This window comes from Micropterus dolomieu, linkage group LG15, assembly GCF_021292245.1.
Source record: "Micropterus dolomieu isolate WLL.071019.BEF.003 ecotype Adirondacks linkage group LG15, ASM2129224v1, whole genome shotgun sequence".
NCBI classification, from domain to species: domain Eukaryota; kingdom Metazoa; phylum Chordata; class Actinopteri; order Centrarchiformes; family Centrarchidae; genus Micropterus; species Micropterus dolomieu.
In genome coordinates, this window is record NC_060164.1 from 12,990,781 (window position 1) to 13,017,946 (window position 27,166).

At 40.2% G+C, this 27,166-nt stretch overlaps 3 protein-coding genes across 15 annotated transcripts in view; 2 read left to right on the top strand and 1 right to left on the bottom strand.

Annotated features, from left to right (window-relative positions):
* Positions 1-834: 834 nt before the first annotated feature.
* Positions 835-8,637, top strand: vstm4a (V-set and transmembrane domain containing 4a). The gene is made up of 8 exons (XM_046071510.1): positions 835-975; positions 2,216-2,668; positions 5,697-5,750; positions 5,846-5,953; positions 6,083-6,116; positions 6,415-6,563; positions 7,212-7,279; positions 8,043-8,637. Exons 1-8 carry the CDS (start codon positions 927-929, stop codon positions 8,193-8,195), a joined length of 1,068 nt encoding a protein of 355 aa, XP_045927466.1. The 5' UTR covers positions 835-926; the 3' UTR covers positions 8,196-8,637.
* Positions 8,638-11,021: 2,384 nt separating this feature from the next.
* wdfy4 (WDFY family member 4) overlaps positions 11,022-27,166 on the bottom strand; it is a 40,376-nt gene continuing 24,231 nt past the window's right edge. For all 5 annotated transcript variants that reach the window (XM_046070235.1, XM_046070233.1, XM_046070232.1 and 2 more), the window contains 19 exons: positions 25,608-25,756; positions 25,392-25,506; positions 25,073-25,158; positions 24,926-24,988; positions 21,582-21,624; positions 20,627-20,746; positions 20,420-20,543; positions 20,231-20,340; positions 18,769-18,919; positions 17,828-17,919; positions 16,436-16,645; positions 16,188-16,308; positions 14,663-14,820; positions 13,787-13,945; positions 13,513-13,692; positions 13,082-13,264; positions 12,483-12,570; positions 11,686-11,815; positions 11,022-11,380 (listed from right to left, as the gene is read on the bottom strand). In XM_046070235.1, coding sequence (XP_045926191.1) covers positions 11,317-11,380; positions 11,686-11,815; positions 12,483-12,570; positions 13,082-13,264; positions 13,513-13,692; positions 13,787-13,945; positions 14,663-14,820; positions 16,188-16,308; positions 16,436-16,645; positions 17,828-17,919; positions 18,769-18,919; positions 20,231-20,340; positions 20,420-20,543; positions 20,627-20,746; positions 21,582-21,624; positions 24,926-24,988; positions 25,073-25,158; positions 25,392-25,506; positions 25,608-25,756 — 2,346 coding nt within the window. In that variant the 3' untranslated portion in view covers positions 11,022-11,316. The remainder of the gene's footprint in view (positions 11,381-11,685; positions 11,816-12,482; positions 12,571-13,081; positions 13,265-13,512; positions 13,693-13,786; positions 13,946-14,662; positions 14,821-16,187; positions 16,309-16,435; positions 16,646-17,827; positions 17,920-18,768; positions 18,920-20,230; positions 20,341-20,419; positions 20,544-20,626; positions 20,747-21,581; positions 21,625-24,925; positions 24,989-25,072; positions 25,159-25,391; positions 25,507-25,607; positions 25,757-27,166) is intronic.
* Positions 21,750-27,074, top strand: lrrc18a (leucine rich repeat containing 18a). 9 transcript variants are annotated; one of them, XR_006828300.1, is made up of 6 exons: positions 22,426-22,557; positions 22,688-22,811; positions 23,887-24,673; positions 26,116-26,444; positions 26,664-26,818; positions 26,908-27,074. XR_006828300.1 is itself a non-coding variant. In XM_046070240.1 (4 exons), the coding sequence occupies exons 3-4, from the start codon at positions 23,891-23,893 to the stop codon at positions 26,116-26,118; spliced, it is 786 nt and encodes a 261-aa protein (XP_045926196.1). In that variant the 5' UTR covers positions 22,426-22,557; positions 22,688-22,811; positions 23,887-23,890; the 3' UTR covers positions 26,119-26,628. The 9 variants fall into 9 exon arrangements, 4 of the variants coding, with proteins under 4 accessions (XP_045926194.1, XP_045926196.1, XP_045926193.1 ...); XR_006828299.1 differs by lacking the exon at positions 26,664-26,818 and having other exon boundaries at positions 26,116-26,176; positions 26,276-26,444; XR_006828301.1 differs by having other exon boundaries at positions 26,116-26,176.

Here is a 27,166-nt window from a genome sequence, read left to right on the forward strand (position 1 = left end):
CAGCTCAAACTTAAGCTAAGTAAGTATTTAATTAATTTACTATCTTTGCAAGACAAAATATTGTGTCATTGTTAGATAAGATTAAACCACCTTATCAACCCAGCCAGTGCCCTGTCCTCTGAATCCATGCTTTTTAGGAGAATCCTACATACAACCTGAAGGGTTAAATCTGTTGTGTAATTCCATTTGGCTTTGGCAGAGCTCATAGCGCCAGCAGAAGTCCTGCCTCAGCAGTTTAGCCTACCCAATAAAGCAGCAGGCTTCATACCACTGGGACAGTCTGACAACCACAGCCAGAGACAAGCCCATGCCACTCTGTCCAGCAGCCAGACAGGGAGAGGTCCCAGCATGCACACGCACATTCACATAAATGCAAGAACACATGCAAGCAGACACAAAAACACAGAGCTCAAATACCTGAGCATCAAACATTTGCTCTGAACTTTACTGTGAGATACAAGATGAAGATTAACTCTGGATGTGTGTGATGGAAATGCATGTTCAGTGCTTCTTTGTATATGCTTCTCAAAATGACACACAGTGTGACAGGCGCACACACACACAAACCATGAGACTTGACCATCGTTTTTGAGTTCTGGGGTTTTGGGCCATGGTCCAAGACTCCTCACAAGAACACAGGAAACGACATTTCCTACGTTTTGCAGGACACACAGAGAAATAGAGAGAGACAGGGTGAGACAGTCAGATAGAGAGAGAGAGTGTGTGCTGGGAGAGTGAGTGGGAGTTTCTAAGTGGGAACAGAGCGTTTACTGTTTCATATTACACAGAAAAGAGGAGAAAGAGGAGAAGAGTTAATGGTGGGTAAGGGCTCTGGTGGGTTGTGCAGTCAGGCTCTGTTTTGAATGTGGCTGCTTGTGTAAGTGCTGTGCAGTTGTCTGGGTTTATGGATTCGCTGACTGTGGAAAATGTACTTCTCTATAGTGGTCCTTGTCCTGACTAAAGCTCTGGTCACAGGTAAGTTCACCTTGTTTACAGCAATATTAACTGGTAAGAAAGCGAGCAAGCAGGCAAGAAAGAAAGAGATTGTGTCTGAAGTAGTACTAACATCTGACATACACTGTGGAACCATACATTTTGAGTTTATTATGGAACTTTGGCATGAAAATAACATACAAGGAAAACACCCAATAGTCAGTAGTCTATAAAAACCAAAAGTTGCAAATGCATTAATCATTATTACAGTATTGGCAATATTGATGTAGCAAAAGCATGTCTGGGCTAGTATATTGTTTAAAATCAAACCATTTGCGGAGTTAAACAAGTTTGTTCTCTGTGATCAGAGAAAACCTCAGTATAATTTGCGTTCTATAAACTTCTCCAAAGTGGATATTTTCTGCCCTATAATCTTTTGGTTATGTTCAGTTTTGTGTTTGGTTTGAGCTTTTGTTGTCACATTAAATAGTGTAGGACAGACCCTGGGGGATATTCCACAACTAACACAGCAACAACAACAAAAAAAACCCAGCAATGCAGCCCAGATGGTCCCTGTTATCTTGTCGTGTTTCTCTGTTTTGGCGGTGTACCCTACTGAAGATGAATGTTTCCCACCTGTAGATTCTCTTTCCCTGTCTAATCACACATATTGTGTCCAGACTCCATGTGTCTTCTATACAAACCTGACCCAGCTGGCAGCAAGCACCTCCAGGGAAGTAAAATAGGGGCACCCAACGTATGTTTTAGTCTTCTCATTCTTGCTGTGTCATGCTTTCTTGCCATTAAAGACCAAATTCCCATCCAGTGATGGAATGACATATATAAACAGAACCAGAGATAAAGCAAGCTCTAACACCATAAATCCAAGCAGCCACTGTGGGCGTGCATATAAACTTACTTTGTCGCACTTTGTCTAAAATGCTACAATTATGTTTAATTGGCAGGAAATCAAACATCTTGCATAAATGAACTCTCCTCCATGTGGGGAACATTACCAACTCTAGTTAATTACTAATTTAAAAAGCAGGGAGGAGTCACACAAGCTACCAGATCATAATTCTCTGCGAGTGTCCTTATGTTTGAAGAATACCTTTTATGGGTTGGTTTGATTTTATTCGGTAATATTAACAATACACAATATAAGAAGCGCACATATCCAAAAAAAAGGAACACATATTAAGAGTGTGGGATATGTGTCCCAAAACAAATTTTAAAAAATAATAAAAATCACACCTGTACTGTTTGTGTCTTTTGTCAACAGAGGTATGTCACGCCCTGAATGTGACAGTGACCCCTGGGCCTGTTGTCATGGTAACAGAAAAGGAAAACTTGACACTCTCGTGCTTGGTATCTCAGAGGAAGAGGAGTGGCAGCGTCCTTATCCTTCGCTGGTTCTTTTCTCCTCTTGTTGCTCTCCCTCTCGCGCCTCCTCCCGCCTCTCCATCCCCCTCTTCTACTGCACTCGAGCCCTCTCAGTTTCTGGTCGTGAAGATGGGCATAAAGAAAATTAAGCTGTATGGGAACTACACCCGCCGCTTCCCCCAGCCAAAGTTTCGTCTGTATGAGGAAACAGAGGGAGAGGGGTACCGGTTGTGGATTCTCAATGTGACTGGATCGGACCAGGGTTTCTACACCTGTAGAGTTCAGGAGATTCGCAAACACAGAAACACATGGAGAGCATCGTCCAATGGTACCAGCACCACACAGCTGACAGGTAACTGAAGGTGTAGTTAATGCACTCCACTTTCCATATCACATTTGTCTGTGGAGAGACCCAGGCCCCCCTTTTGGCTGATTACGTGGTGAAAGTTGAGAAAACAATTATTTAATTTAAAATGCAGCATGTCATCTAAGTGGCTGGCCTATGAGACCCTTTCTCAGCATGCATCAGAGTGAACAACAGAGTAAAAACATTTGAGTTTCCCCTTGTGGGATTAATAAAGTATATATCTTATCCTCCCCGTCTAGGTATCCTTGAGCAAGATGTTAAAGCCCTACAGCATTTGGGAGGTGTCCCGTGGTGGAGAGCACGCCAAAAGAGAATCAGACAAAAGAAAAAATGTCATGTATTGCACTTTTTGTAGCAGAATTAGAAGTTAGATTGCATTAACTTTTTAGCCTTTGTCAGATCAGATGCAAAGGAATTTATTTACGTCAATTTAACCTTCAGTAAAGGTGGAGTTAGGAAAAACAAATCTCTCATGACCAATATAATGATGCATTATGTTGTTTTTAATGCTTTTGCACAACCACGGTCACTGACAAGAGAGGAGCAAATGCAAAGGGGATTTCTCTGTTTCTCTGTTATTAGTCTGAAAATGTTTTCCATGGAATAGGCCTATTTCTTTCCCTTACCGCACAGTCAGCTGAGGCCTGCTGTCCATGTTATCTGGCAATGGAAATAACCGAATACAGGGAGAGCAAGTGGAGAGCAAGAGGACAAAAGGCAAATCTGTAGCATATATTTTCTGACGCTGCCCTATTTGCTGTAAGTTCTGCCTATGTTTGTTTGAGTGTGACCCCAATCCTCTGGCATTTCCATCTCAAAACAATGAGCTCACACAGCCAAACCACACTCAACAATATCGCTCTCTGTGCACGAGTGTGAGGAGCAAAAGGTAGAGTGTTGCTGAGCTGGCTATGTTCAAAAACATCAAATACATGACGTCAGCATTATGTGTTTACTTTTGTGCAAGAAGAAAATTTACTGGAAAATTCAGTTGCAGTGGAACGTATTTAATCTGTGCCAGTATGTACACATCCAGAACACATCAGGTAAAGAACTAATTTGAATCACATGCAGCAATAAATATTTCTTTGCACGGTACTCATTACCTGATTCAACTAGACTGATTGGCAAGGAAACCATCTGTCACTGTGGCATGCATTTGGATCAAAGGGTTTAACAGAGACTGAAGATGCTGCTATACCATGCTATAGGTGTGGCTATACCTGACACAGTTGCTTAGTTAAGCTTTCACTAGTCTTATGACAGAAAAGCATAGAGATTTGAGTCAGACAGAGCCATCGGACAACGCCCTGCCCTATATTCAGGGCAATGTCCCACTAAGGAACCCTCAGAACCTCAGGCATCTCTGACATGCATTGACCACAGAACCAGAAACATGACATTATATGGGTAAACAAAGAGAAAACTAAATTGTAACTGTAATTGAGACTGGGAACCCCTCAGTCTGCAGATTTCCGTCTGCAGATCTCAGAGCAAAGGCTACACCGCATTGGGATAATTGGACTACACTTATTTAAATGATTTTGCACAGAAGGGGACATCTCTATATCCAAACTTCTGACTTTAAGGTTAACTGATTTCTGCTGCTAAACCAGTAAAATGAGCAGACAACCCGCACGGTTAAATTATATCTTATTTGACACTGCTGCACTGGGGGAACGCAGATTAGCCTAAATCTGTACCTTATGGTATTTAGCTTTCATGAAACCCTGTGCAGCTTTGCAACAGCTTGTGTAGACACATCTGTTGAAAGTGTGTACTAATAGCTCCCTAACAGCCGACCTGTTAACCCGGGGCTGCGTGCACTAATCAGACATGGGGTTTAGCATGTGGTTAACCAGTAAAACCACAGTGTTAAGGTGAGATGTGTGCTTTACTTGCATTAACTATTTACTGCTCACAATGTCAAGAGATGCTGTTTTTTGTCAGTCGTTTCTTTTTAGTTCATGGTAAGCAGTGTGCGGAAAAAATAGTAGGAAAGCCATATAATTTAATGCAATAAAACATCAACCTCAATAAATATAGCATTAAATTAACAGCTTTATGATATTGATAAAGAAAGCTTGATCCAGCTTTATTTATCAATATCAACAAAGACTATCCATTGAAGATTTTGAAAAATCGCATATTGTAGGGCTCTTGTATTGCATTGCATTTTTGTAAAATATGGTTAGACGTGTATAATCAAAGTGCCTTGTTTCTCGGAATGGATACATGTTTTCGAAATAAATTATGCCTCATGCAAACACAGTTATTACCTTACAAAACACATCACTTAATATCTAAAGAATGTATATTCCTGTCTTTACTGCCTGTAAAACTGATCACTGATACAGATTTCATATTTGGTCACAACACAAAAGCCATTGTGTGTTGCTGCCTGACATTAATTAACATGACATTGAGACTGAAAGGCAGAGGCCACATTTGACAATTTTGCTAGTAGTTCAGAGGTCTGGAGTATTTATCTTATCATTCCTTATTAATATGTTTATCAACCTGTGTTTAAAATACATATTAAAAACCCATTATGGGGAGCAGGGACTAAGTAATTTATGTACATAGCCTCTGTTCACTCTCCTCAACCTCTTGCTAAATACCCCTGACCTATACACAACTCATCATTCACCAGCAGCCAATGACAACAGCATCCTTATTCGTTCTCTTTTCACTCCAATATAAAGAAAATTGCAACATTAAACAATCGTGCAGCAACCAACAAAAGGAAGTGAAGATGCAGAGCAATGGGGAACCCCCAAACACAGTCCAAGACCAGCAGTACAGCCAGTCCTGTGTGTGTGGTGGGTTTGGCTAATGCAGCAGTAGAATATCCCTCCATGACAGCAGTTCTGATATTTCTGGAAACCACTGAGTCTGTCTGCTCTATTGGGTTAGTGCCCTCAGACAACAGCAATTTACAAAGAAACTTAGTCTGGGCATAGTTTTCCACCATCAACGTCCTGTTGCTGACATTTTTTTTTTGTTTCCACAGTGCACTTAACTCTTGAGGATGATACCAGTGAAGGACTGTGGCGTTTATTCGCAGGTACTGTTTTCATCTCTAGCCAAGTCTCATTACTTTGATAATGCCAATATTATGATGCCTTGTTCTAGGAGTTACTATGTCTGTTTGTTTTGTAGATGTGTATCTGTATGCTGTGCTGATTTGCTCACTGGGCCTGTTGTCCATCTTCCTGTTCACTCTGGTTCTCACTTGCCAGTACTTTCACAGAAGACAGAGGCTCAAAGGTAAAAATTTGTTTTACTATGGTAAATTTACATTAAAACCTTGTGTTTTAGTTTTCCTATTTAAAACATTACCTAGACGACATTGCTGTTGGGTCAACTGTCAATTTATTTCTGCTATTTTCTTCACAGCCAGTTACCTTCTGGTCAAGTGTCCAGAAAGCAGGTACGGTTGTTTATTAACACTAGTACTGAAACAATTAATTGATTAATTGATCAGTCAACTGACAGAAAGTTAATTAACAGTTTTCTTAGTTGAATCATTTAAGTCATTGTCAGTTGAACTTCTTTAGTTCTGCATAGCTGGTTGGAAAAAACAAGCTATCTGATGACACACTGGGCTCTGAAAACCTGTGATATGCATTGTTCTATTTACAGATTTTAGACAATACATGAAATTATTATTTGATCACATAAATTAATATTCTATATAACACTTTAAAAATGTCCTCTGTTCCATGCAGCTCAGGAGAGACTGTTACCAGCTTCAGCAGTTCCTCCAGTTCCTCCCCAAAAACCCAAAGGAAAGACACAAGACAAAAAACTGATAGAAGAGTAACCGTAATACCACCTAAACTACCCGAGGAGCCACCACCACACATACCAGTCAAAGGTGAAGAGACATTTTGATGTGGGGGTGGGGGGGTGTCACCTCTTGGAGAGACTAAATTCTTTGAAAGGTCCATTAGGCCAGTGGTTTAAAACTTTTTTGGTTTGTAACCTTTTAAAATGTAGCAAAGTCTACTTGTGATCCCTCATCATGGGATAAGGCCTCAGTATGGAGATAACCTAGAAGCACTGTAAGAGTATTTTTCCTTCACAGAATATTTAATTTAAAAGATTCATATAGGTCCATGTGCAATATTTCAAACAACAGAAGAGCAAAAATATGAGAAAAACAAAAAAAACTCAAAACATAATTGTGACTCCTCTGACCACTGTATTATATAACAGTAAATAAAGGTATCCAGCAAGGATTGGAAGAAAAGCAGAAAACTGTTGGAGAATGCAACTTAATACCTGATTTGGGAGAAATCCTGCTTAGTGTATTGTCTGATGTAAAATAAACACTGATGCAAAAATCAGAACTGATGCAAAAAAAATGACAGAATTAGGCTGTTATTTCTGTTATAAACAACACCTTGACTAATATAAAGTGGATGTGAAGGATGATTTTGTCCATAACCACACGGTCATATTTGTGACTTCTGTTCCTTCTGGCTGTTGTTTTGAGTCAGTTAAAGTGGTCTGTATTTTTCAGTGCCTGTTGCTGCAAAGAGACCTCAGAAGCCCAGAAGGTTAAAGACTCATCCAAGGAGTTCTGCCACTGTAAGTTTCCTCGTTCTAATCAGTCATCCAAGCACAGCACCTATGTCTACTTCTACCAGAAAATCATGTATTAAACATATGCACTTAAAATCTGTTAAAATGTATTTATTAACATTTCTAAGAGTTTTTTCATGCACTTGTTTTTGAGATACATGCAAGAGGGAATTTGTCTCATGACTGCATGATTGTCTACAAGAGTTTATTGCCCTCTCTTCATTCAGTTATGAGCTTGATAATTCTATTTAGCTTTATTGCTTCTCAAACACAATTATTTATTTAGAGTGCTTCATTGGTTTTATATCTACAATAAAAATGTCAAACAAGTACATACAGAAGAAAACTACTCAAACTAAGGATCAGTGTTTCTACTGATTTTGTAGTGAAATGAAGCTCCAGAGTTGAGAGGTTTTTGTTTGTTTTTTTGTACAAACATACTGATTGGATTAGTGCAACTAGGAGGATCTGAGGATGTTGGATAGGGCTCCTATTGTACCAAATGTTTTTCGAGTAAACTAAATGTTCCAAGAGGTCCTGTAAACACATACTTTCTGCAGCTGAAAAGCACTAACGGATGTTTACCACGGAGAGTAGACTAATACTACGGTTTGCTGAAAAAGAATAAATGCAGACACTCCCTATATACACCGTTTCTTCCAAAATGTCTATGTTAACTATATATATTTTATACATATAGTATATATTTCCCTTTTTCTCTGGGCTAAATTCCTTAAAGTTTATCCCACCCTTTCCCTCCCTCCTCCAGGCTCGAGTATCACATGAGGATAGTCTGACATATGCAGAACTGGAGCTGGTCAGGCCGAGGTCAGAGCCACCAGCCTCCTCCAGCCCTGACCCCACACCCTCCAGCCCAGACACTGTGTATGCTCAGATCCTCTTTCAGGAAAAACAGCTGTAAACGCAGCAGCTCTGGACACATGGACGTCATGGTACCTCCCGGTGAGGGCAGCGATTCGGCTCTCCAAACTGAACTGAGTGGCATCCAAAGGACTATATTTATGAACTATCAGTATGGCATTTAGTGTTTTTGGCTGTAAGTATATTACAACTATTGGTAAATGGGGCGTTTTGTGTTTTCTCAGCGCAGTTCCATTCCAGCACAGCAGTTTTTGGGTCTTATAATTCTGTTGTTTTGTTTGCTGGCATCGCTGGCCTGTGAGCCAGATGTTTGTAAAAATGCTCTGTTAACTATTTTGTATGAACTCAGGAGACTGTGTGGAAAGAAACTGTTGTTAAGCTTCTCTTACTGCAGTGTGATAAGGCATTGTAACAATATCCAACTAAATTTATAATTACAACACTAATCCACCGAATTACTAAATATATGCCTGGGTCTGACATTTAAGAGTACAGTCTTTGATTCATATAAATACTGTTTCAAATGATCTCTTTAAAGTGGATTGGATTGTCAGGTTACTTTATATTTGTCTGGGGTTACAAGCAAAATCTGTTGTACACGACAAAAGACAAAACCAGCACAGTATTACCAACAGCTGTAGTGCATTGAGTGTCTGACATTCAAAACATCACATTATCCCTGTCCTACTAAGAACCCTTCTACTGATAACAATTTGACAGACAGAAAAATGACTTCTGTAACATGTTAAAGCTATAGTTTGAAATTTGGGGAAATGTGCTTTGTTCGGTCCCTGGCCAAAAGTTAGACTCTCATATCTGACAGGTAAGAGACGTCTACAACCAGCAGCCAGTCGGCTTAGCTTAGCTTAAAGACTGGAAACAGGCAGCTAGCCTGGCTCTGTCCAAAGGCAGGCAAATACTAGCACCGCAAGTATCCAAACAAAAAGTGTAAAGATGATAACTTTTATGTTCCGGACCTTTCCTTCATTTCTGTAAGTCTTGCTGTCACAGCGAGGTTGTCAAACAATCAGCAGAAACCCTGGTCAAGAAATAGTGCAGCAAACCCTTGTAAAACAGAAACTTGTCGTTTTTACACTCAAGAGCTTTAGGGGTGCTGGTAGACAGATTTTGTCTATTGATTAAAATCTAACTTGCTGGATGGCAAAAGCTGATATACACCAAATAAAACATTACAGGTTTCTGATGTAATGCCTACCAGTTAGAGCCAATATTTTGTCTAGATTTAGTTTCTAGCAACGACATACAAAAAGGGACAGAAACAGCACAGGGAGCCTTCTGCTTCTATTTTTGAAGTCTGATCATCACCGCACAGGCATAAACAGCAAATATAAATGCTGGAAGCAGCAGGCATTATGCCCAAGTACCCGAGAAAGGTGAAGGGTGTAGGCCGCTTTGTGAAGGTCAGTGTGTGAAAAATGGGTTGAAGACGAGGTGCATGGAGAAAGAGAATGATGCACATCCACACCCTTCTCTCTCTGAGTGGGAGAGATCGAGAGAGAGACCATCATCCCCCACAGTTCAGACTCACTGACTAGGATGAACCCACTAATGACTACATTTATTCAAATTAGACTAATTGTAATCATGGTTAATAATTAGCTTTACAGTGCATTATAATTGGGTTAGGCTACAAGATGGTTCTGCCTAGGTGCAATAATTTATTTGATTTAATTATTCTGAGGAACCCAGTGGTTTGACATTTCGTATCATAAAACCAGCGGTGTAGAGAGAATGGAGATGGTCGTTGTCTTTAGAGAAGGTCATTGCTCGCTCTCTGGGAAAATTATGAGGACTATTTTCCACTCTATTAAGCTACTCCACTTAGCACAATTAGCCACACACACAAAGGTTAAAGACAGAGCCCCCTTTCTTTATGATAGAGAGGAGGAGTGGTGCATGTGCATGAGAGAGCAAGCAAGAGAGGCAGATACAGAAAGAGAACAAGCCTCCACAATCCTGTCAGTCTACCATCTTTTCAAATGGTAACTTATTTATTAGAATATCAATGCACTGATGTAGGAATGCCAGGACTGTACTTTTTCACTGAAAGACTAAGACTAATGTTTAGAAAGGGTTAAGTTTCATACCATCTCTCTTCAAATGGGTCAGATATACCCAGGAGTGTGTTGAAGAGGCCCTACAGTGACTCCAGAGATTGAACAGTCTGATGTGGCTAAAAAGGCACATTTGTCCTTGGTTAACCATTAACACACACAAAGTTGTGACAAGCAGAAAGGATGCCTCAACAAGGACAAGCACATTTTACATCATCCACAATACACACACACACACACACACACACAAGACATGATCACAGTAAACTTGTGGAGGATAATGGTACAATAAATTAAAAAGCAGTCAAATTCTCAAATGCCACATTACAAAGCTGATTTAAAAACTGAAAAACAACAAAGAAAGTTCAGAAAACTACTCACAACTAACTAAACATCCTGAATTGTTCATACCACAAACATTTACCAAACCAGAACACTACAATCCCTCACACTACAAAATGCTGACGTGCACATGCCATAGTTTTTATGATAATGGACGTTTGTAGTGCAATTCGTGAGAAATGAACTGCTCCAGCTCTACAATACTACTATTAAAAAGCTGTATTTCTCAAGGAACGTTGGCTGAGCATGCATGCTCTTGTTCGTCATTGAGATTCTTCTCGCTTTCAGCTTGAATCTGGCCAGTTCAACCACATGCTTCTGCAGTGGGCCCTAGTTAGCTCTGCTGGAGAAGCAAGGATTCATTTAAACATACGAGAATCCAAAATACAACAAAACAAAATCCTGGCCAAGCCAAATGTCTGTAATTAGCAAAAAAATGGAGACTCACAGGAGTTTCAATAGTTTTATTCAAATTTGTTGAAATTCAGTATTTACAAAGAAAAATACAGAATTAAAGACTTATGCAGATCAAATATTCTATATTGAGACTTGAATGTACCAAATACTGCAGCATAGTTCTCCCCGAATGCACACACAGAACTGAACACACATACATCAGGTCTCAACGCTCAGCTGGTGTCAGACCTATAACACTGATGTTTTGTGTCAGAGTGTCTCAGAGAGCATAAAGGGTGTGTAGAAACGTTGGCTGGAGGCATGATTGTGCTTAAACCCTGCCACCTCTCACTCACAGGTCCAGTTGAAAACTCTGCCCCAGGCATCGCCCGCTAAGAGAGTAGCATGGCTCCTACACAAAAGAGTGTGCAGTTAAACATTATGAGAATTATGAGAATTTTTCTGATCATTGAGGTTATGCAATTATATTCTGTTGTGAAGTACACAGTAATACACATACAATGTGAATCACAGTTGGTGAAAATTCAGTTTCCAATCAGTTAGTTCCATCAGTGTATTAGTTTTTACATAAAATAACACAACATGAAATGTTTCTTTTTAATAACAAAGAGTTAAATGTAAAAAGTTTGAAGCTGTCATGTGTAAACTATTTCCCTCCTCTCTATGCTGTGAGCAGGTGCATTATATTTACTGTACCTGGACATGGCGAGTGCCGTGATGGGCGGATTATTCTTGTAGAGGCGTTGCGACATAGCCGGACTTCTGTTCAGCTCCTGACACAACACCAGATGTCTCTCCCAGCCTTTAACCTGGCATGAGCTGCTCACTATGGACACATCACGAGAATATATGAGCACCCATTTATTACTGAATCACAGGGAAGGTGTCCACCCCGTTCGTAACCCTGACCGCGCCCACAAAAAATTAAAACGTGCATTAACACAGTGTTTGTCTGTGGTCAGCAGGCTGTTAAAGGGAGAAAACTCCCTCGAATATAAATGCTTCAGTGTTACGTAAAGACTTGTCTCAATGTAATTTACCAAGCATAATACTCCTATGAGGTGACGCGAGGCTGTAACCAACGTATGCCAAATTGGATCTGGGTATTATTGCTTTCTAAATTATACAAGCACACACACGTCAGCAGAATTACTCATCAGTGTTTACTGCCTCTATGTTTAATAACTTTATAACAACATAATTCCTGCTAGCCCTAATGCTAGTGAGGGATGGGGTAAGCATTACAAGCTCTTATCTGAAAACCACGCTGTCTAGCTCTGAGATGAGCGGTTAAAAATAATCATCTCACACTTAAGGGTTTATCTAATTAGATAGCGAAAGGTTTCCTTTTGAAACACAAAATACAAGAATCATTTCTTTTTGTGCATGTAAGTCAGTCTCAAAGATTTGCTACTGTCAACACAGATGATGGAATTGGCTGTTTTAAGTACAATACCTATATGCATATCCTATCCTACTGCCTGTAACATTACCGTCTCTCTCTGTTCGGTCTTGCCCCGGGGACACAGGCTCTTCTGGAGGGCCAGGTAATTGTGTTCTGGTGTACTCTGTCTTCCATATCTGTATGAGAGACACATAACGAGTAGCAAAATCAGACATAATTCAACGTAATAACAAACACACTCACATACGCACCAGCACACGCACATATCCCATAACTCAAGGTAATAATACCATTTGTGTGTGTGTTGTGCATTTGGCATGGGCACCCACTCCCCAAGTGAAGTCCAATTTGGAGTATGCAGCTTTGATTGCAGAGAGGCACCATAATGCTTATATGCGGTCACGCACTCACACGCGCATACACGCACGCACACACACACACGCGCTGTTATTAATACCTTGATGGACATCAAGCTGCTACCTGCGAGGCTAATACCAAAGTAATGACTGCTACATTTGAATACTGTGCAGTATACTGTATCACAACAAAGCAGAATCTCCTGCTGATCTATTAGATCTACAAAGAGCTGCCAGACAGTCACTTCAACGATTTGCTCTCATACCTACAGTAACATTAGTACATCACATTATTACACGCATGCCAAAATAAAAAAAATAAAAAAATCACCCGTATGATGCCATCTGCACAGCCAGTGACAACGACGTTCTTGGCGTCCCACACTTGACGCTGTGTGAAGCTGACACACAGGATGTCTGCCCGAGGTCCGCAGGAAGTGTCAGTGCAGGTCAACAGCTGACCCTTCATGGTCCAAATGTAGAGCAGAGGCCCCGCACATGACGCAATCTCACCCTTGGACAGAGTAATATGGTGTAGACGCACATGTCCGCAGAGATACACACAGAGATGCACAAAAAAGCAAAATACACACAAAGAGGATATTCATGTTGTCAACAATAAGAACCCTTCCTTCCTCATGCTGTGAGCTGAATGAAGAGGGAATGACATGATAACACTGAGCCAAAAATGACAAAGAACAGAATAAAGAGATATTTTAAGAGGAGAGTAGGGAGAGAAAAAGATCAAACAGGTGGACTTACGGTGAGTTCATTGATAGCCAGTGCAGAGATGCTGGTTGTGTGTCCTGCTAACTGGGTGACGTAGCTTAGCTCCTCCAAATCCCACAGTATACAGGTAAGGTCACGGGAGCCACTTACCAGTATGCTGTGAACCTCAGACACAGCCAGGCATGTCACTGAATCAGTGTGACCGTATAACGGCTGTGAGGAAAAATTGGGTTAGTATGTGTGTGCATATACGTTCTGGATGTTATGGTTAAATCTCTTTTGCAAACAGACATGCAGACAGACTGACCTGTCTGAGTTTCATGTTTGTGACTTTGTCTTTGCTGACTGCTACATCCCACACACACACCACAGTGCAGGTTCCTGCAGTGACAATGGTCGTCGGGTTGGGACAGGCGGCGCACAACGTCTCCCCCCAGTCACACAAACTCTCACATACAGCAAAGGTCTAGAGTTGGACATACATTAAGTAGACCATTATGCCACTGATTATGTATGCATGTATTAAGTATATATGATGGAGTGAGTTTATGGATATGTCCTAACACTAACAGCATATTTAATACTTTTATAAGATCAAGGAACTTTGACGGTAGTTAAAAAATATTATTTTTGAATGTGTTAAATTGTCCTTCTTGCAGTATTGTATAATATATGGAGAGTATTTTAAACCCTTCCAAACCCATACAAAACAGAAACCAAGATATTGCTGAGATTTCAGACACAGAGTGCATAAGGCAAGAAAAATTTAAATAGCTGTCAGGAAATCATTTGACACATCAGTGTGTAGGGCCAAGAAGTGAGTGAAAGCTTGGCAGATCATAGATCGCCCCACTGTTTTGATAGAGCTAGTGATTTTAAGAGTCGGCTGATACTGATTAGCTGTGTGTGTGGGCCAGTGAGATGCTTCATATGCATGTGATTAAACTGGGTAAAATTCTGTTTCTATAAATGTGAGTAAGGCTGATAAGTGAGCACTATCTTAAGTAAAAGTCACAGTCACATTTAAAAAATAATTTATACTTCATGGCCATGCATTGTGGGCCTGCATAGGGTTTGCAATTCCATCATTTCAATTTGATTCACACAGTTTGGTGGAGCTGGAAGGTTGTGAAGTAATACAAACAATTTAAGATGGATCTACTGTACAGCCGGACATACATACCTTTTCTGTGGCATTGTTTCTAAAGGCACAGCTGTTGTCGGGGAAGCCCCAGCTGAAGCAGCAGCCCAACAGAGGCGACAGGAGGAGACTGTTTCTCTCCAGGACCACAACCTCTTTTTCCAGACACACTATCTGACCTACCGGGCCCCTCGGCAGCTCTGCAGAAAGGGTTACAGTGTTACTGAGAGTGGGGCACAATCAGCAAGAAGTTGTAGAAGAAAGTAAGTAAGTTTTTTTTTTTAAACTGTCAGTTAAACCATATGCAGCCATAAAAAAGTTACAGTGTGAAAAACCCCCCAGAAAAAGTGACCTCATTCTGCTTTTAAATAAAAGGTAATGGTTCTTCAAAAATATCACATTAAAGAGTTTGGTAGCTCTGTAAACTTGTAAAGAATTTCATTAAATTGACCATAGAAGACTGGGCAATTAAAACTGCTATTCTCAGGTTACAACAAGCTGAGGCTCTGTCCTAGGGGGACACCTGCATCCTGGACAGCACAAGTTGTGTGTTGGTGTGTGTGTGTGTGTGTGTGTGTGTGTGTGTGTGTGTGTGTGTGTGTGTGTGTGTGTGTGTGTGTGTGTGTGAGAGAGAGAGAGAGAGTGAAAGAGAGAGAGAGGCAGTGATACAGAGGCTGTAATTGTGCCTATAATTGACTTATTCATGCAGGAATAGGCAGAAATCACTATATCCTATCGCCAATTCTGCTTCTAAAATCCATGGAAGGAAGTTGTGTCTGCATTAGTCTTAGCATTCCTGCTCCTATTCATCTCTATCTGCTTATTGATCAGATCAGACATTCTAAGATTTAATATGAAATGTAATTTGCAGAAATCTCTCCCTGAGCATTCGCAGATTCATCTCCTCTCCCTCAGTGGGCCTGTAGGGATATTCAGATTATTAAGTAGGGCTCAGCGGAAGAGTCATCTCCATTTTGTAGCTCTAACAGATAGCTTCTTCTAGCCTTCCATAGTGTAAATTAATCTATGGACATTCTCGCTCTGTTTCAATGTCTCCCTTGAGATCTGGATATATATGTAATAATTGACATCAAATGGTATGAAATAAAATAAAGGAGGAACAATAGATAGCGGCAAATGCAAATGACTAGAATTGATTAAATTTAGCTTACTCAGCAGAAAATAGTTATATTTGTTCAGTTGTATGGAAATATATGTTGTTTGTAAGCCTTTTATACCTTAATTTAGAGGACTAGACATTTTAGCTAAGAGTAACGTTACGCTAAATTTGAAGCTACAGCCAGCAACTGATTAGCTTACCTTAGCATAAAGATTGGAAGCAGAGGGAATCAGCTAGTGTATCTATCACCACTGTAGGGTAGTATCCCCCTGCTTCCAGTCTTTGTACTAAGTTGTTTGAAACAAATTTCATATTTAGCCCACAGAGTGGTATAGATTTTTTCATCTAACTTTAGGCAAGAAAGCAAAAAAGCCTACTTCCCAAAATGTTGAATAATTCCTTTAAGACTGAGATTATCTGTCTGAGCTCCTATTTTATTGTATGTACCTCTAAATGGCTGCACAGTGGTCTTCAGTTTATCCAGTTTGCAGAAAAATGGAGTTGGATGGGGTGGCGAAGATCCCTCTTTCTTAGAGCCACTGCGAGGTGGATGTGGCTTGGTGAAGAGCTATGGGAAAGACACAGATGATTCAAAGAATTATTATAAAATTAAATATTTTTGAAAACAATATCATGCGCTTACAAGCAGGAAGTAATGTACTTCCTAATTTCCACACCTAGCTTATTCTGTTTACCTGTTTGGGAACCTGGCCAAAGTTGCTGACGTATCCCTGGATTGTGCTCTTGATCACGGGGTCCTTTGCATCCTGTCGGCCTCTCTGGGCATAGAAGTAAGGGTGGAACGAGTTCACACTTTCTATAGCAGCAGGGCCTCGTTGCCGGTACCCAAAAATCAGGTCGATCCACAAGTGGAGGTGGGAACTCACATATTCACTTTCCAAGGCCTAAGGGAAACAGTGCAGGAGATTGTTGTACAAACTAACACCACCTAGTAAAGTAATATTACAAAACTACTATTCGTGCACTGTGCAGTCTTAAAATACAGGGGTGTGTTGTGCATTGTTATTACAGTGGGACCAAAACCATCAGTCAAACTGTTAATAGTTTAGAAACGCAAAAAACTGAGAACACACAACGAAATTATTCAGGTACTGTATGATTTCTTCTAAAAGTCAATTTAGAAGTCTCGAACAGCAGAAAGCTGCACAGCTGAGTTATGAGCATATCTGCATGTTTGAATTAAAGAATGATTTGGGTAGAATATACCAGAGATTGGTTTTGAAGAGTTAATAAGGAAAAGAGGGCATTATGACCAGCATGTAATCCTTGCACCCAATCTTAATAAACCCATCCTGGAATATCAGAAAATTGAAAAAAAAAAAACCCACAACAATAACAAAAAAAAAAAAACAACAACCCATCATAACAAGGATATATTGTCCTGAGTTAGTTTGTCTATGGAAGAAAAAAACAATTTTCTAAAGTGACTAATTTTATGAGAATGGTAGGCAATATGAGTAGTTCAGTAGATTACAGAGTGATAACCATCTTAGATGCCCCAGGAATGGCAAAAGGGAGGGTCACTCTGTAGAAATCAGACCAACAGAGAGAAAAAGAACAGAGATATACAATAACCCCACACAGGGAACGAACAGAGAGAGAATATTCAGCCCATATACAGTTGGCAGAAATAATTGCATTATGAAAAATAGAGTTTTGTGTCTGAATAGTGTTAAATAGACTTGTTGTCCTTCAATGTCATCAAAATCTCAGATACAGTCTTTTTCATGCATTTTCTTGATAAGAAAGACAACTGGTCATTATATTTGAAAAGAAGTCAGTACTAAAAGAATATAACTGACCTAATCAATGAGAATAGATGGCCTTTTGAGAATACAATAAGACAGTGGCTTTTACTAAGATCTGTCTCTTATACTGTGGTATCGACTGCAGCCCAGCACTGTTACAGTGGATACTTGTTTTAGATAAAACAGTGCATCTTCTGTGTACATACACCAGCTAGTATTGACAAACATTATTAGGTCTTATGGGAAAAGACCCTCTATATAACAGGCCAGACTGGCCAATTGTAGCAGACGTGCCTGGTGAGGTCAGGGGTCACTAACCTCTCGATGGATTCTAATGAACTCCTGGGGATCACCTTTTGCCCATGGAGGCAGCTCGACATCTCCCAGAGTGGTACCATCCTCCATACAGCCTACAGAGATATGGATATACAGCACATACAGCACGTCACATCACCGTGTGTAATCGTTTAAAGATAATCTGTGGAGTTCTTTGCCACTGGTGGCCCAATGGAGTAAATTTTGGATTAGTGGTTCCCTGCAAACAGCTTCATATTCCACTGACCAGCTGATGATATTGTACATTTTTCCACAGCCATCAAATTCCACAGAAAGACCAAAAGCAGAATAAATTGTGCTAATAGGTATTGGCTGTGTAGCCAGAGACTAATACAGCTAATTCCTTTGTGCCACACACCTTCATGTTGTCCAGAAACTATTAGAAACACATCAGTGAGCCACACTATTGCACCGGGTAATATGTTCCCTCATTACAATGAACATGGGCACAGTAGTTTATTTTATTTTTGTTATTATTTTTATTATTATTTTCAATCCCAAATACACCATCCTGCCGCTGTAAATACTCAGTAGACCACCAAATGTGTCTGCTGAAAATAATCCAACAATTTCCCCAGTTACAATAATGTTTACTAAAAACTACAGTGCCCAGTTGTTTCAAGAAATAACTATTTTTAAAAAAAACTAACATTATATCTGGTATACAGGTTTTAAAGATTTACATATTTTTGAAACTAATGGGCTTGAGGTTGAGAGCCCCAGACAGGGTTTGGATATCGGGAATTTTTGTTGATTTGAGGAATTTCATGGGATTTGCTGACAATAAGAAACATAGAATAAATGAGTCTAATTGTTTGGACACATAACTTACAAAGTTGCTTCTCCACGGCAAATATCTTAACAGGAAATTCATACTTTCAGTCATTTATTTAGATACACAGAGGCGGATTTTTGTGCCTGACCCAGATGGATGCGGTTGGAGTTGAGCAGGAAGTCCGGCAGGTAGAAGAACTCTGGGATCAGTTCTCTGACGTCCCCCATGTTGTCTCTAGAGGCCGACTCCCACTCCTTCTTTACACTGTAAAACATACGCTCCGGGATGTCAAACCCTCCCTGTGGGAAGACGGAGCACACCAGTGTCAGACCCACAGCACACTGTTGAACCAAACTTTGCAACAGGCATATTAATAAAGTAGTCTGCCTGATTCACTGTAGCGAACCATATTTTATGTTCTTCATTGTATTATGTAAGCAGGAAATATTTGCTACTATTTGAAGGAAGCTTTTCATCTTTCTGTAAAATTCCATAATCTATGATGGAAATCTCATGAGAGAGAATGTAATTTAGAGGAAAACAATTATGTCAATGAATGAAAATAGCATATATACTGGTAAACTCAGTTAGAGATGTAAATCCAGTTATGGATATTACTACACACCTATTATGCGCTTCAGAAGACAAAAAGGCACTGTAATTCACCAGACTAACATCTTTATTACTTTATTCTGACTATCAAATATGCATGCCTTTTCATTATAATCAATTGGATGTTGTATTGTAAATCAGTAACATCTGTGGGTTTTTGCATTGACTTCTTTTAGATGCTTTCTGTAATTATTTGCATATATATTGAAATCTCCCTATAATCTGCTTTTATACCAAAAACAGCATTGAAACAGTATCTGGACTGATGAAAATAGCTCATGTTAGAGTCATGTTATTAGCAAGATTATGTTAGAAAATAAAAAAAATCACAAAATGATAAATGTCAATTAGAATCTGAAGCACTGGGAAGGGCCTGTGGGTTAATGCAAACAGACTAATAATAAACGGAACTACTTCTTGAAAAATCAAGACCGTGATTACACTCCTTTGACCTGCATCATACTGCACCTTTATACATTACATACCATACATTTATCATCTACTCTATTGTGTGTTAGTATGCATGTATCTGTGTGTGAATCTAGAGCCCTACATTAAAGGAAAATAGATTTGGTAGCACTGAAAATCTTGTGCTGCAGCTGTCAGGTTTAGATTTTCTTTGATTCATTAACATTCATTAACCTTAAGGTTTGCTGCGATATAGCCAATTAAAAACGTATTATATAGCCTAATAGACAAAAATGTAGTGTCTCTGTAGTGTATGTATTTGTAATGTATTCAATGTTAGGGCACATTATACAAAATAAAAAGTCTTCCATTTTCTATTCTATGTTAGTGTGAACTAAAGAAGTAGATTTGGAAATGGGTCAGTAAGATAACAATTCAGGCTAAATTTTCTGAACCTACTCAATGTGGGCGCTGAAGCCACAGACTTATATCTAATAAAAGCGTATCCATTTTAAGGACATGAAAATGACCAACCATGATTTGAGGGTTTAGATATATTGCATTGCACTTCCTGGTGTGTAAGGCCTCACCTGCAGTGTCTTGAAGGTGTGTGAAAATGGTTCCATCCTGACAAGGAAGGATGCTACAGTGATGGCTGAGGAGTAGTGGGTGCAGTAGTGGCATCGTGCCGACAAATCTCCTACAGAGAAAAGAAAGTTGAACAAAAAGTACAGTGAACAGGCAAAGAAAAAAATAAAATTAAAGAGCTAAACACATACCTTCACCCTCACTGTTCTCTACTTCTTCATATCTCTGGATGAACATCTGTCTCCGTTTCTCTGTCTGAGCTCCCATTGGCTTAGAAAGGTCACGGAAAGTAGCAGGATTTGACAGATCCAGCATCTATAAGACAAAGATAATTCAAACACTTCCATTAAGCTACAATGAAATATGAATGTGCAAGTCTAAGAGACATAAGATCCTACCTCTGACTCGTAGTCAGATAGGACCCAGGGAAAGACTGGGTACTGCATCAGGTCATTGTATGTCCTCCCAGCGATGGTGTTCAGATGCATCAAGTACTCAAAGTTACTTAGTTCTCCTCTCTGGAGGAAATACAAGAGTAATATGAAGCAGATAACCACCCTCACAAAACACAAGAACATAGTTATAAACCGGAAGTGGGTTACTATTAGGGATGAGTATCGAGTAGTGACTGAAACAGCACAGTATTGAGTAGTATCGAAACATCTCCAGTCAAACCAGTACTGATCTGTTTACTTTTTGTAAAAATTTTTATTTTTATGGTTTTGCTTGCAGCCAAACACGCAAGCAACACACCGAAAGAAAGAAAAGTGCACTGCTCTTTTTTCCCCCTTATTGGCCTGCACCCGCTTGTAAGTCCATGTGTGATTTTAACAGCCCCTTCACCTTCAGCGGCGGTCTCAGACATGTTTGTCACTGTTGCAAGTTCATCACCACAAGTTTAGCTTTCTGTTGGTTTCATCTTCTGGTATCATTTAACACTACTCTGTACATTTTTATTTGCTATTTACACAACTCATGTGGTCACTAAACTGTTTCACTCCTCTCTTATTCAAATAGGCGACAAAAAAACTCCCAAGCTGTTGTGATTCCTCTAAGGATGACCTAATTAGGATGAAGAGCGATCTGTATTTATATTATGTTATATTTTTATATAACAGGTTTTTGTCGATAACAAAAATAGCAAGGTAATGAATGAAGTATTCTGTTGGTATTGGTATCACTTTAAGGGTACTGGTTTTGGTACTGGTATTGTAAAATTTTAAACGATACCCAACCCTAGTTACTATTAATGTCACATCTATTCAACATTTTGGCATGTCTCTACTGATGATCTGTAAACACAAACAACTCTGAGATAACAAAATGGATGAATGGCTGTGTTTATTGCATTACCTGCCATTTAACAAGGGCTGTTTTTTCAACCACAGGAGTCTTCCTAAAGCACAATAAAGAACAAATACCTTGAATTAGCATCAGAGGCTGATCACTGAGCAGCGCCTACCAACACAAAGTTTTATTTTGCTTGCTTTGTTGCCCAGCAACCAGTGTTGAAATGTAACACAGCAGAGTTCTGAAGCAGCAGAGCGGAGGTGAAAAGGTGAAACAGAAATTGTGTGTACACAGCTGTAGGAGCAGTTATGAGACTGAGGTGAGCTACAGTATGTAGCATAAATTGTACAAATGTGGAGGATGTAGCATGTGGTACCACCTGTAGGTTGTGAAGAAATGTACTTTAGGTAACACTATAACTTGTCAGACTAACAGCAAATTGAGCTAAGAGGAAGTAGTATGTTCCTTGTACAGTGAGTTTTTAAAATGACATGCAGACGTTAATGATTACTGGTCAAACAGGAACAACATCGTTCTTTCAAATGTCTGTCTCAGAGCAGTTCATTAATTTACAAGAAAAATGTGTAAGATTTCCTGCTTCATAGGTAGTTGGTTCAAAGTGTGCTCAAAAAGAGGGACATACTTACTGCTGAGTACAAAAGCTGTCTACTAAAAATGTCTTGTTACCAGTTAAACTACCAGTACATGTGTTTGGCTAAACAAAACATCTATACTATATGACAATGTTGCTGAACATTTCATTAGTATTTCACTCGTGGAGCACCTATCTAAACTTGTTTAATCTAAATTATGAAAGCATTAAACTGCTCCTGAAATGTCTTTTCCCTCTGTGGCCAGTAACATGGCAATAAAGTCCTGGCGCCAAGCACCCCCGTTGCTAAGAAACGCTATTAAACAAGAGGAACCTTGACTTTCCGTTTGGTGTAGCGAGGATAGGGAAATGCTGATATACACAAATGGTGCATTCTTGATCATCTACTTGACTTTACCGCCACATTTTGTGAGATTGGATTAGCAGGTATTATTAGTACAACTTCTAAATGCTGACCATTTAGTTTTATGGGTATGTAGTTTTAAAGTGTTTATGTTTTGTTGCTGTGCTCTAACATTACAACTACAGTAATGGAGGGTTTTTTTGTGGTACATAGGTGAGAAGCTTCGAGCTGAATGGCCGTTTCACAGGAGCTAAAGCTGTTGGTATTTTCTTCTAAAACTGAAAACAATCTCATCACTTGATTGATGTCAACTCAGAAAAAACAAAGATAAAATATGGTGAGTAAATATTTTCATTCATGTTGGAAATGTAAATAAAAGTTTTAAACAAGAATACAGTAAGATACCAACTAAAATGTAATCAGGATGCATACAGTAAATGGGTTCAGAGAGTGAGGAGCTACTTGGAGTGTATCCAATTTCTAACACCGGTAACTCCTCCCCTCATCCAATAGCTCCTGACCAAATTATTTTGTAAAACTACAATAAATCAATCATTGCATTTGGCCCAGTATGTGTTATCTAATTGCTGGCAATAATTTCATGCAATAGTTTTCTATAGGAGGTTATAATGGGAACAAGCACCAGTGAATAACCTCTCTCATCTTGAGGATGATGAATGAGGCGAGAGAGGGCCTTGGGGTGTAACACAGACACAAACAGACACACACCTTGCTCTTTTAGACAGGGAGGGGAGAAGAGTGAAGCCCTCATCACACTCCCAACACTCCCCAACTATCATTTATCAAAGTCCTGATTTGACTCTTTGTGCATGTGCACTGTAGTACAGTACATCCATGTTTGTCCCCCCCCACACACACACAGAGTCCTTGCCTGAAAAGAGCCCAACAGCTCAATCAGTTGAATGGTGAGGGAGCATCAGCACTCATTTGTTTTTGCTGTATTACCCAGTGTCGCCTCTCTCCTATTGTTCCCCTGCATTAGCCTTAATTAGAGAGTCGTGCTCTTAAATACCCCCATGGGCAACACTGGGTGAGCACGCACTAGTGCAGACATAACACTACGACACATGTGCATATGCACTCACAGAGACACTCACACCGCTCAAGCTCTCATACCTCAGAGAGCATGCTTTCCCTGCTGCCCGAGGCCATACATAAGCCCTTGTATCTGAGTAAATCACATCAGCCTTACACACACACATACTGACACGTAAACATACACACACACACACACACACACACACACACACACACACACACACAAAACATTTATTTGTTATAGCACTGTTTGGTGGTATAGAGTAGATAGATTATTGTAAATCAGCATCTTGAGGGCAACTATCACTAAAATGATGAAATTTTAAACTGAACTTTGATTCTCTGTGTTGCAGTACCATGCCCAAAGGGAAGGGAGCCAAAGGCACAAAGATAACGCTCAAGATTGCCAAAAAGGCAATACGGATGACCCCAGATGGACGGCGCAGACTCATCCTTAGCAACATGGGTATAACCATCTTCCCAAAGTGTCTCCTCAAACTGTCTAATGTGGACGAATTGGACCTCAGCCGCAACCTGATACAGAGACTCCCAGATAACATTGGGAACTTCTCATCACTCAGGTGGCTGGATCTCCACAGCAACAAGCTAGAGTCTGTGCCTGAGTCCATTGGCAACCTGGTGGGACTCACCCACCTCAACCTCTCAAACAACTGCCTAACCTCTTCAAGTTTACCCTCCACATTGGGTTTTCTCGCCAGCCTGAGGAGTCTCAATCTGGGGATGAACAGGCTGGACAGCCTGCCTCCCACTATGGTGGCTCTACACAGCCTGGAAGAGTTAGGCCTGTTTGATAACCTCTTCATCCAGCTGCCAGAGTTTGTGAAAGCCCTACGCAACCTCACTAAGGTGAACATGAAACAAAATCCTCTATCGTATGCTCAGGGGGATGGTGAAAAATCAGAACCAGAGGAAGATGTGTACCTGGTCCATGAGAGCAGCCTGTGTAGGACATGCCTTAAGAGATGTAAAGAGCAGACAGAAAGGCTTACACGAGGAAGAATAGGAAGAGATGGAGGAGGAGGAGACATGTTTGAGGACAAAAGGATAAGGACTTATCCAGGACTGATGGTGCCAAACTCAGTGGCAACAGCCAATCAAGATGTGTGGAGAGTAAGAAAGGTAGAACACAAGTCAATCAAATGACAAAACAGCTGCTGACGGCATCTTAAACTATGAAACAAATGGAATGAATGTCACTTTTAGGTAGCCATAAAATCTTTAATTATATTCATAATAATATTCATATGCATAATATCTAGCCATTTGTCACACTATCATTGATGTATTTTCCATTTCAATTGATGAAATAAAAAGAGTGATTACATGTAACGGTCTTGAAATATTGCTGTTTGGATGACTGTGGACACTTACCTGGCATTAGCAATGACCTCAGCAACCCCTCTGCCTTTTAATGCTGGCACTACCGTGCACAACCTGCAGGTAGAAAGTGAGGGGAAACAATAAGGATCATTGTCAGAATTCTGAAGATAAAACATCCAGTCTATACAAACATGGTACCTTTTATATGCAGAGACATGGTCTCTATTCAGGAATACCAGGAAGGCTGAATGCCCATTTTTCATGAAGACCTCGATAGCATTGTCCTGAAAGTAACAGAAAGGCAGAGTGTTTGAGAAATTTGTTTCTAGTTGATATTTTTATCCATCAGATCCCTTTTAACTCTAGACTTAACATGCAAATGATTGATTCTCTAATTCACATGCAGAAACAACTAATGGGAAACAAGTGCAAGAGCAAGTAAAATGCACAGCACCACAACCTGAGTATAAGATGAATGTTAATTCAAAGCATCTGTGGGAGCATTTGGACGTCAAACCTCTAAAAGGAAACGCATGAAGCGGGCTTCCTTGATATCCTCGTAGGGCCAGCGTCTGCAGCTGGCTAATGTCGGCTCTTGAATCAGCATATTGGAAATAAAGGAATCCCTCACACTGGCAGAGAAAGAAAAGGACACAGAGGACAAAATATGACTGATTGAGAAGCTATAGTTTTGCTGTAACTGCACGCATCTGTACAGCACACATAGCCGTACCTGCTGGGGTGGTGTTTCCTGCAACAAACATCTCCAGCAGGACTAAGAGTGAATTCCTCACACAAGAGCAGGCTCTCTTTCCCAAACAGCAGCACCCCCTCTGTCACTCTGAGGCTGCTCACCATCACTACACACATCTTAGCCTTTACCTACAGTGAGGAGAGAATACAGAAAAGAGATACATTGAGCCCCACGTGAGAGGCACAATACACATCAGCACATTTCTCTCTCGGGACATGACATGGCAGCATCGCAGGCACTTCAGGCTTTACTTGATTGATCATTTTAATCACATATTTTAATCATTATTAAAAAGACACAGTTGAACACTTCATTATAAGAGCTGATTGATGGGGAAGAGAAGTCCCAGCCCCCTTTTCAGCCATGTGACTGTGTTTCATCCAGTGCCAAAGTTGACCCACATGCTGCTTTCAGCGCTGGTTGTAGCTAATGCTAACTGCATTGTGATAAAGTGTGGCTAATTCTATTGTCTCCCTTCATTTCACAGTGACTGTGTGCACCTGGCTGTCGCCCTGTGTTGGCCCCTCTGCAGGTCCTCTGGGACACCGGTACGTGTGTTTGGCTGGGCCCAAAAACCATATGGGGCACCGACATACCCGCAGGCCCCTCACAATTTATACTAATCAAATAAGACTCCCTACCCCCAGACACAGAGTCACACACTTGGCGGAGGAGGACACCCTGCCTGGCCATTATTAGGAGAATTAATCACTGCCACACACACAATAGGAAACCTGCTAAGTGATCAGAACCTCTTGTCTGAATGCACACACACTATGATGGATATGGATGTGAAAGCATTTAAGAAGAGTCAAGGTGAGTGAGTCTCAGCTACATGGCACAGAAATCTTACATTGAGCGATATCATGGTCAGATTTTATGGCAGTTTCCATCAGTGAACACAAAGTGGCATCAGGCCTTCTCTCCCTAACAATGACTAGATTTCAGAAAAAAACTAGTTAAATTTATTGTTATTAAAGATTAAATACATAACAATAAACTTGTTTCCTTATCTCCTTACTGTGCTCTGGACAGATATGCGTTATCATTCTGTGGATGATTTAGCTGATGATGGGAAGGAGAGAAAAGGAGGACTTTTATTGACTGAGAGCCTAATGTCAGACCATTGATTTCTCCCCACACACATTACTGTCATAATCACACTATTGGCGCTGGCAAGCTAATTATGAGTGGGTCTCCCTTTGTGTGTTACTGTGTGTGTTAGTCCGTGTGTGTGTGTGTGCATTTTTCAGAGCTAATGACTGTGTTCATTTGACAGGAAGCTCAGCAGGACTCACACACTGAACCACTGCAAGACAACAGGACACATTGCACACATCACACACTTACTAAGCGGATGTAAGACAGCTTGCATCACCTCCTACTGTTTTTATTAATACTTCTGTCAGAAACATTAAAAGCCGCGGCTGGTTGCCGGAGCGATGAGAGTCCCTGTCAACATGTGCCTTGGTTTCTAACTCGCTGGAAGAATGAGAAGAGCTGAGCTGGGCCTCGACATTAAAACATTACACTAATGA